Here is a 10,577-nt window from a genome sequence, read left to right as displayed (position 1 = left end):
TGGGACAGAAAATTTGAGGGACAGCAGGCTGCATACTTTGCAACAGGAACTGAGTAGAACCAAATATTTTTATCAAGTGTCATCACTGTCTTCTGATTACTGTCCTATCCACATAGCAATTTGCTTCCAAATTCAGCTGCAGGTGTTATCCTTATCACACAGTTGTAACTAGCACTTCATGGCAACAGTTCATCCTCCTCTTTGGGGTTCAGACAGCCCTGTGCCATCTTCCAGCAAATGAATCAGAGTTCTGCATTTTTGCAGTGTATTCCTTACTCATCATTTTGTACAAGTTTGATGACTCCTTCTTCCTCTTAGGTCTGCCTGTAGTAGAGCACCCCCAAATACGTTTGTAACAGTGCTGCTGTTCTGTGCCCCACCTGGGGAAAGTGGCCATAGAATAGATGGAGATGGTAAAAAACATCAATAACAACAGTTTGCATTTCTAGACTTTCTACAGAAGAAAAACTAGTTATCATTGGTTAAGTTATAGAGTTGTGCTCAATTAGGTTACAAAAAATTCAAAGTCTGAAAGAAATGCTGTCTTCTGACAATTAAAAATTGCACTGCTGCCTTTTTATTATTATTTTTTTAATTAGCAGATACGAAGGGTGGACAAAGTGGGAGGATTTAGATTCATGACCAAGCTCCCCTCTTTACTAACAGGATAGCAGTAACAATGCTATAACTTGTGTTTTGCACAACATATATCTCAGGTTCTAATAAAGATACAATACCTTATTCTCTGAATTTGTGAAAGAAATAAACAGGCAAGTACTTACTGCAAGTAATTTTGTTCCATTTAATTCTCTTCCAAAAATGAATCACAAAGTTCATGAGCTTATCTTACTAACATGAATCTTGTCAACTCTCCTTTTAACTAACTCCAGCCCTGTAGCTTTGAAGCTTGCTAGGGTTGTGGGGCATGGAGCTGAGCAAATTTCCCAGGAAATCTTGTGCATGTGCGTGGGAGGGGGCAGCGTGCCATGATTGTGGTCTCACTGTAGCTTTTTGCAACCATTTCCAATGTCACAGTGACCTGCAGTTATTTGAAAAGGAAGTTTCCAGCTGCAAGTATCTTTAATTTGCAAGTCTTACCTACTCAGTGAAAGAAGCCTGCTGGGACTGGTATGCATCCCTATTAAAGTCATGTGAACGCTTTTTTATGTTTTTAATTACACCATTTCCATGACACCTCTGATCTCACGATGATTACATAGGAACTCTGGTTAGGTTCGCCTTTCACAGCTAAAGAGTGCTACTGAAACAATTTTTATATTTAAGCACTGGGATGTGCCGAGTGGAACCAGAGATGAGTCAGCAGTTAGCTGGGGTTATTTGAATAGCACGACGAGCCCTGCCTGCCGCTAGGAAACCGTCCACAAAGGTCAGACCGAGTGCTTGGGATTTAGGCACCACCACCCTGGTGACAGGAATTCTCTCCAGACCTTGGCGGTTTTTAGAACAAGCACCGTTCTATTTGACATTTGGACACGGCTGCATTAAATACCGGCTACTTGGTATCCAAATGAAGAATGCTCGACTACATCGGTCCTGCCCACAGTGAGCTGTGCCTGCCACACGGACAGATGCTGCTGTCTGCCCAGACAGGGGAGTTAGGTGCTAAAATTAGTAACTATTAAAACAAGGGAACTGAGTAAGGATCTGCTGAACCTCATCGGCATCAAATACTGAAGAGGAGGTAAGGAGTCACCACTGCCCTTTCTACAGGAGCTGGGGCTGTAATTCACATGTAGCGACAGCACAGCTGGCAAAGTGACTGCCCCGGTACGGAGAGAGCGGAGTTGCTCAAGGGTAATCAGGTGCTGAGCAGCTTACAAAACACAGTATTCAAACAGAGTAAAGACAGAGAGAACCTTTACAGGTTATTACCTACACTGGCAGGAGTTTGGGGGGGGAGGGGGGGCATTAAGCCAGATACAGGATGTGTGAGACAGTTCCCTGGCAAGGCACTTCTTCTCACAAACAGTCCTGGAGAGGAAACGGTTTATAAGCTAAAACTCATTTAGGGTTCAGCTCTGTTGCCTCTGCAGCCACAGGAAACAAGCATCCCAGCCCCACTTGTGAGTCATGGCTTTTGGGAACTTCACCTTGAAGAGCAGGAAAGAGTCCTCTCAAGGTAGAATGGATCACTTTTATTCCTTCTTCTGGGATCACTGCCTAAGCTCCTTCATTTGCCAAATAAAAAAGAAAAAAAAAAAAAAGAAAAAAAAGAAAAAAGAAAGCACAATTAGAAACACAGCTGCTTGTGATGGTTCCACCCTCTCTTATTCAATTGTTCAGTGGTTTAACATTCAGTCTGAATGTTGCAGACCTACTTTTAATTCTCTCTTCTAGCTGAGAGGATTCAAGGCCACATTGTTCCCGCCCTCCACTCAAGTGACCTATCTACAAAACAGCTGAATTAATAACAAAAATAAAATGAGAAAGACATCCCATGACAAATGCCTTCATGTTCTGCTGACCCACTTCAGTGAGAACACTTGAAAATTCTGTGGCTCTTACTGAGAATGATTTTGCCAGGACTAAGAACTGCAATTAGTCTATAAAACCAGCGTTGCTTGTTCCAGGCACACACAGACTTTAGGGCACCCTCTGCATCAGAGCTGAGCAGGGGTTTAAAATTTCTTTGCAACAGAAATCCCAGGCCTCTGAGTTACACACCAAAAATCCATTTTTATCATTCTCTCTGACATGTTTTTATGAGAACATTAAGTGCCATTAAAGTCGAGAGAGTAAAACCAGGATTCTGCCGAAGGCAAGGCTGAGAACAATAGTATAAGTGAACTACAATTCGTCATCTCAAGGCCAAATGGCATATAGGTGTTGCTATACAGCAACACAGCCCTGGCCCTTAAGGAAGCACTGGGGGTTTACCAATTGGCATTTATTGCTGTAGGTAAATACCAGCTGCCTCACTCTGAGCCCCAGCAGTTTAGTTTATATCACACGTTTTAGTCTTTCGTATGTAAACAAAGTTATGCAAACACATACATTTGAATTTGGGGTAGTTTTTTTCAAAGCTAATCTTAACAAAAGAGGAAGAGCACTCACTGAGATACTGAGAAGTGAAATGTAGGAGCAATGTCTCTGGTTTGAGTTACATGGAAGGCCTAAGTCCTTTTGAAACCCAATCTGTGCCAAACACACACCACGTGTGTCTGTGCATGTAGGCCTGTAACAACGGCTTGCAGAGGCCTTGTTTTACTCTCTTCTGTGATGAACAAGTTTGATTAAAGAGCCAAAAAATCAACACGCGCAAGAGCTGCAATGTGAAAAATCCTGGCACCATTAGCCTCTGCTGTGGCAGGAACAGGACTTCTGTGGGAACGCAGCATATTTTCCCCCTATGCACGATACACCAAACGAGCTTTTCGGGACTGAAAAAAAAAAAAAAAAAAAAAACCAAAACAACAAACCAACCAAAAAAACCCCGACCAAAACCAACAAACATTTGGGTTGGGAGCCGCTCTCCCGTCACAGCGGCGTTCGTGCCGGGAGCTGTGCTGCCACCTACTGGTGGCTCCGGGGATGGCCCCGGCCGGTGGCCGCAGGACCTCGCCTCCTTCAGATGCATCGGTACTAATTTCACTGATAGTTTACACAAGTTCTTCTTCGAGTTTTTAATCTCTGCCCCCTCCGAACGTAAGTATTTCTCTGGGAAAAAAAAAAAAAAAAAGAAAAAAGAAAAAGGCAGTGACGCAGGGAAAATATTTGTGAAGGATTTGGATTTCTGCTGATTCCGTTCGGCACCTTTTCCCCCCTCTCTCTAATTTTCCATGAGCTTGGTACAGACCCACAGTTAGAGGGATCAGGTCATCCTGTGTGCACAGCTCCCACGCCTCGGCAAAGCTCCCTGGGACTGAGGTAGAGCTGGAGCTCCAGAGCTTTCATCACTGTCCTCTGGTGACATTTCTTAAAAGTTCAGTTCGCAACAGCAGCCTACCAAGAAACAGCATAATGCTGTCAGCCAAATGACTTTTCTTAATTTTGTAACGTAAATTCTGAAGGGACTAACAATGTAATTCCTAGAAGTGTCAGCTCTGATCATCCTTTCTCTCAAGACAAAAAAACCACAGGACCACAAGCATTCCGATTATGGCAAAACTGCTTCAGAACACAGCAGCAAATCTGCCATGCCTTCCATACCACAAAAACTATAGAGAATACAAATATGAGAAATGGAACAAAAAGGAATGCCTCAAGTCTCACACATCCAGAACACCACTCACAGCAGGAAGTCTTAAAAATATAGTGTATATTGTTTCATTTAAAAATCAAGAATAACATTTTCAGACAGAAAACAAGAAGGACAGAGACAGCACACCTTCCTTCTTCCTTCATCCAGCCCTGTTCTTACTGTGCTTTGAAAAAAACAGAAATATAAAAGAAAGAAATAGATGGTTGCAATGAAATGTCATTAATTCAGTATCAGCAGCCCCACAAATCTGGTAAGAAGCATCACTCAAGCAACTCTACCCATATATGAGATCTTGTTTATAAAAAACCAGTAGGATTTACATTATAAGTTTTTTTTTAAAGTGGTATTAATATAGTACTCAGCATCAAGAAATAGAGGCACTGAGGTGGTAAAATATATGCTCAACTACATCCATAAGATTTAAAATGTTTAATGTGCAAGTCTCGGACAGAAATGATTAATTTACAATACACTAAAATTTGAAGGATGGGAATTTCTTCTTCATGTGTATGCTCACAGTAGCAGGTGAAATACTCAGTTGCTGAAGTACAAACATCAGTACGCTCAAGTGACTTATGCATAATTTTTAAGGCAAAAATAGGTAACAACATGAGTGCATACAGTTGCAAAAATATTTACAGATATCATTAGAGAAACATTATACTTCTCGCATGAAAATTTTAATTATGCTTTTAGTAGACAATGATTTGTTTGAAAAATTAAAATTAAAAATGTAAAATTAATCTAGCTAGGATGAGTAGCACTGACATTTTTATCCAGGCCTCCAAACTCTCACATCTTTGCCCCTCAACCTCTATCACTGCAAGCCGTCCTCTCTCTCCCTGCCACTTTCCAGTCTTATTACAAAGGTGCAGGTGTGCCCGAGCAGCCTCAGGATCCACAGAGGAAGAAGATGCAGTGCTAAAAATGAATGCAAAAGGTCCCAACAAGAAGAAAAAAAAACAGATCCTGAGAAATAAAATTAGTGAGAAGAAAAAAAAATTAAAGGTGCTATCCGCAGGTATCCAGGGAATTGCTCAGTCGTCCTTGTCTTTTGCTCCATGTTTCAGGATGCGCGTGAATTCGATGTAGTTGAAATTGCCCTTTTTGTCGATGGGGGCCTCTCTGTAGAGCTCATCCACCTCCTCATCAGTGAACCTGTCCCCCATGGTGGTCAGCAGCTCCCGCAGGTAGTCCTCCTGGATGAACCCTGCAATGAGACATGCAGAGAGAAACCGAAGGGAGGCTGAGCCGCTTAGCTGGGTCTCCGAAAGCAGCAGCACAGACATGCCAACAGACAGTCAATTAACCAGTGCAGCATGTAATATGTTACATTTGCATTTGCACAGAGCCCCAAAAGTTTCCTTAATTGAATTCTAAAGAAATTCCTTGAGTGCAAAGGGAAAGGAAATTTAATGCATTTCATACAGATTTTTGAAGACAGGGCCTGACCTGCTGTGGTATAATAACACTTATTTCCATCTACTGATTTTCAACAGCTCAAAGTGGAAAAACAAGTTCCTGTCACTGCTAGTCTTCATTATATAAGCAGTTCTCTTAAATGAACTATATTTTTCTTGCCTTAATTAGATATATTTGCACATCCTCTATAAACTAGTTTCCCCTGGGGACTAAATAACCACTCTGGCTCTTCAGTGCTGCACAACACTGTTGCTGGAGGCAGTTTATGTGGATACAGTGAACTCCTGGCAAGGGTCCAGGGGAGGAGTTTATAGCAGAAGAGACTTTCAGACAGGACTGAGCAAGTTAGCTCAGGAGGCAGGAAGAATGTTTATGGTGGACAGGTAAAGGTGGAGAACCCAGTAAAAAGAAAGAGTAAGATGTATTATTTATTTTACGCTAAAAGAGCAGAAGATTTTTGAGGAAGTTAACGAAGATATAAAAATGAGCAGTTTCTAGGTATCTTCTGCTAATTCTATTTCAAGAGATGGGCAGAACCACCAGTTGCCAAATAATTCCAGGAAAATTTAGAGACAAAAAAGGAAACACGCATAACAAAGGGTAAACAGTAGAATGCAGAAACTGCTAAATGCTGAAATACAACAAGCCACATGTTCAGCAGCACAACAGTCGCTTCATTTGAGAAAGAAATTGTTTACTGAACTTTAGTTAGAGACATGTCAGGAACAGAACAGTTGAGGTAGAAGTAGATTCCAACAAGAAGAGTAAGAAAGTAAACTCTGTGGAACATCTGGACATACATAGACACTCACACCAACTAATGTAGATTGAATGAGAACGTGATAAAAAAGTGCTGCTGTGGAGAGAGAGTTGCGTAAGTTAAGCAGAGTTCATTAGTGACACAAAACCAAACAGGGACTGAAGAGACCAAAAAGCAGTCAATGAGCACGACAAATTAGCACGGGGGTGGTGTATGGTAGGGGAAGTGAAAAAGAAATGTATTTCAACGTATGCTAATGAAAACAGCACCATATCCCAGTGTAGACCAGCCACTGGCTACTGACTGCAAATGAAGAAGGCTAGCAGCAATCCTACTTCAGAAATAGGGAGAATGTTCAGTTAGCCAGGCCCATCCTAATCAGGTCAAACCTTGGAGTTTTCTCTTTGAAGACAGGTGTAAAGAAGAGGGAAAAGGCAGCTAAACAGATTAGACACTCATTCTGCTGCCCTGCAGAGACCAAGCAGTGATGAGAGATGACATAATTATTAGTATTCAAAAAATGCAAGGCCTTTGGTGCTGCAAGTTTAACCTCAAGGACTTAATTGCTCCTGTCTGAATAGGTAGCTGTCTGAACACTGAACTGGGCTGCCAGACCAGGAATACGCCACAAGTTTTATCAGCAACAAACTGTAAAGCAAACAGGGCTCCTCTCCCTCCCACACAGCTTCAGCTGTGGATGGGGAATAACAAATAAATGAAGCAAAACTTAAGATTCAGCCTGTTGCAGGCAGCACACAGCAGACGACAATGCATGATCAAAGACCAGATAAAAAATACTCCACATGCAGACAGATCCAACTTTTACACCAATTCCATAGCACTACACATGACAGTAATGCGGAAGCAACATAACTAGCTAGGTTGGCAATATAGGGAATGTAAGTAAAACCTAACAAGTCCTACCTTATCCTCATCTATAGGATCTGATTTGTACTACTCCCTTTCAGAAGACCTACACTGATGTAGAGCTAGAAAATCAGGCCCATAACAAACACACATGTGGAGACCATGAAATGAAAAAAAGAAGTAGAAGAGTTTGATATAGCTGGAAACGCTCTTGTACATTTTTAGAAGGAACAAACTAAACGGAAGTAACATAAGAGGATAAAATCAATAAAGGATTAACATAACATGGGTTCTACAAACACGTCACATGCTATTTTGAAGACTTCATTTGCACTATTGTGAATCAAAACTCAATAAAACAGCATAACTATCTCACAGGTTTCCTGGTTAAAATTTGAGGATGGCATAAGACACAAAACAGACTGTAGAACAAACTAGTATCCTCAAATCATTGCAGGACTAGGCTAAAACATTTATCACACAGAGCTGAGAGATATTAAAATCAATAGTATCAGTATATGGGTGCCCAACTAGTAATTTATTGTTTAGACAGACATAGAAGTTTCTGTTCCGAAGAACTGGCAGCACAACCATGTTCTTTATATTGTAATTCACAGGCTCTTGTTTTGGTGCACACACAAAAATTCCTCTACAGTAACACAGTGAGTCAGACTACCTGTGGAGAGAAAATAATTAACCTACTAACAAAACTTCCTTCTCTAGGAGATGGTAAAGAGATTTCCCTTGAGAGGGAGGAAGTCCATTAACATTTGAAAAGGCCTTACCAACAGAAAGTCTGTTTACCTACACCTCTGCAGGAAGGGGATGCTCTTTGAAAAGGCAAAAGGTGCTAAAAATACACAGACTGAAAACAGCTGTTGAAACGGATGGAAAAGTGCAGAGCATAGCTCGACTGGTTAGATTAAAATATTGTGGTGGACAGTTGTGAGGAAATGTGTAGATGCAGTGTCATCTCTAGTACAGAGACTACAAAATTTCAATGTGAGCTAGTAAGACAAGTTCACAACACATCAAAGCACAGATACTCTGTAATTCCACAGAACAGCCCTATGGATTAATCCCCAGTTACCACACACTTCTCAGAAATCTCAGCCTAGGTGAATAAATACATAAAAGCATAAACTCTAACTTCAAGATTACAGGCACAACCTTGGAAGTCTGATATAGTAAAACTGAGCTCTGTGTTTTTACTCTTTCCCTTCATCTTGCTTTTCAAGTCAGTCCAATCTGTCATTTCTGCCTTCTACACCCCACCTGGGTTTTATCTTTAGACCACTAAGACTGCAGCCCTTCCTGCAATCCGAAAGCAAATTGAGCTGCAGGTGAGGGCATGACATTTGTCCTCAGAGCCATGAAGAATGCTCAGCCAGATGAGGGCTTGTAAGACTTTATGAAGTCTGGATAGTGTGTCTTGAAATATTAAACATCTGAAGAATTTAGATGCATCTCAGACCTACTGCAGAGGGGGGACAAACTTAGTTGTATGACAGATTTCCCATCATTACCTTTTAAGGCCATAAAAAATCACACATTACTGATATGAATTCCTCATCTTAGAGTAAATACATCTTGTTTGACACTTTGAGGAGCATACATGCTGCCCAGTTAAAGCACTCTTCTTCAAAGCTTTACAGAACAGTCCTAATAGTCCTCAGTACTGATACAGAACAGCCACACAAATTTTACTCTCACTCAGTAATTTAGCAGAATATGGCATCTAGGACTACCACCTCATATTTAATTAATAAACGTGCAAAAATCAGCATACTGTTTAGAAACCCAAATAACGAACACAAAAACCCAGCCACACCCCTGCCAAGCAGTCGAGTTGCACCCACGTACCTGTTGCTTCTTCATCAAAGCAAGCAAAAGCATTCCTGATGACATCCTCCGGGTCGGTGCCATTTAACTTCTCACCAAACATGGTGAGGAACATGGTGAAGTTGATGGGGCCCGGAGCCTCATTCATCATGGCATCCAGGTATTCATCCGTTGGATTCTTTCCTACAAAGAAAGGGATTCATACTTGGTTTAGCTTTCAAACTGAAAAAGTAGTGTCAACACAAACTTAGCGTTTATACAAACTGAGCGTAACACAAACTGAGAGACACCACACCTCTCATATCCCAAACTCAGTATTTTGATTTTTGCAGCACAAATTGGCCTGGCAAGCATGAGCAGCACAGGGACGTTACCAAGGGAGGCGAGCATGTCGTGCAAGTCCTCCTTGTCAATGAAGCCATCCCTGTTCTGGTCGATCATGTTGAAGGCTTCCTTGAATTCCTGGATCTGCGACTGATCAAACATGGCAAATACATTGGAAGTGGCGCGCTGAGGGCGCTTCTTGGTGGTCTTCGTCTTTGCCTTTTTGCTAGACATGTTGATTTTTGGACACTAGGGAGAGAAGGAAATACAGTAATGCAGTAAGATCAGAGTTAGGATTTAAAAAAAGAAAAAGTATCACGATTTAATGTTACAGCGCGCCTCTAACGCTCTCTCATTTCCTCTCATCAGAACGTATTTCCCTAGTATTTCCAAGAAGGGAAAGAGAGAAGCAGAACATATGGATAAAGGAACGACAGACTAACAAACCAGAAAAAGAGGCATTATTACAAGACGTAAAGTAACTTAAATCTTAGTCCTGAAAGGACGCTCACCCCAGCGGTGGTTGCGGGGACCGGGTACGGGGCAGACGCGGAAGGGAGGAAGCGGCACCGGCGGATGCTGCGGCGCTTCCTGGAGAAACCATCGCCCTGCCAGGCCGCGGATGGGGACGAGCGCCCGGAGAGGCGGCGGGAGGGCTGCCAGACGGCAGCCGGGGGTTTTTCTTAGGGATCGCAGACCGTCCCGGCTTCCCTGGGCGGTGGCCGGCTCGGCACGGCCCCGCGGCCACTTCCCTGCGCCCCCCCGCCTCGGCGGCGTTGGAGCATCCCGGGGGAAGTGGCGGCCGGCGGCGCTGGATGCCGAGCGCCGCCTGCAGGGGAGGGAAGGTGACGGCCCGTGGGAGCGGAGCGCGGGAGGGCCGCTGCGGTCAGCGAGGGTTCCCCGTGGGGTGTTTGGTTTGTGCACGTAAAACCTCCGCACGGTGAAGGTGGAGCGTCGTTCCCTGCTGCTGCAGCCGGTGCCGGCGTGCCCAGGTTCACACGGTGATGCCACATCGGGGAGGTGAAGGAAGCCTCCTCATCCTGCGGAGAGTCCCGCCCGGATTAGGGTGTGAGGTGTTATCCTCACCTTCGGTCCTCCTCGTGTTTCGCCTGAGGGATCAGAAGAATTCCAGATTGCATC

The 10,577-nt window shown here is 43.1% G+C and overlaps 1 protein-coding gene across 1 annotated transcript; it reads right to left on the bottom strand.

The window, feature by feature from the left end:
- Positions 1–4,636: 4,636 nt before the first annotated feature.
- MYL12B (myosin light chain 12B) lies at positions 4,637–10,056 on the bottom strand. The gene is made up of 4 exons (XM_066182940.1): positions 9,950–10,056; positions 9,488–9,686; positions 9,135–9,296; positions 4,637–5,432 (listed from the first exon to the last, which is right to left on the bottom strand). Exons 2-4 carry the CDS (start codon positions 9,669–9,671, stop codon positions 5,260–5,262), a joined length of 519 nt encoding a protein of 172 aa, XP_066039037.1. The 5' UTR covers positions 9,672–9,686; positions 9,950–10,056; the 3' UTR covers positions 4,637–5,259.
- Positions 10,057–10,577: the final 521 nt, after the last annotated feature.

This window comes from Chamaea fasciata, unplaced genomic scaffold (genome assembly GCF_029207755.1).
Source record: "Chamaea fasciata isolate MVZ Bird 193981 ecotype frontalis unplaced genomic scaffold, bChaFas1.0.hap1 SCAF_1, whole genome shotgun sequence".
NCBI classification, from domain to species: domain Eukaryota; kingdom Metazoa; phylum Chordata; class Aves; order Passeriformes; family Sylviidae; genus Chamaea; species Chamaea fasciata.
The sequence above is the reverse complement of the archived record's forward strand: the minus strand, read 5'-3'. Positions and strand labels throughout refer to the sequence as shown.

Bases quoted from the DNA above. Each gene is read 5' to 3' on its own strand.
- MYL12B (XM_066182940.1), bottom strand. From the start codon at position 9,671: ATGTCTAGCAAAAAGGCAAAGACGAAGACCACCAAGAAGCGCCCTCAG. The intron at 9,297-9,487 runs GTAACGTCCCTG...CTTTCTTTGTAG, and splicing joins CGACATGCTCGCCTCCCTTG to GAAAGAATCCAACGGATGAA. The intron at 5,433-9,134 runs GTACGTGGGTGC...GTCTCATTGCAG, and splicing joins CTTTGATGAAGAAGCAACAG to GGTTCATCCAGGAGGACTAC.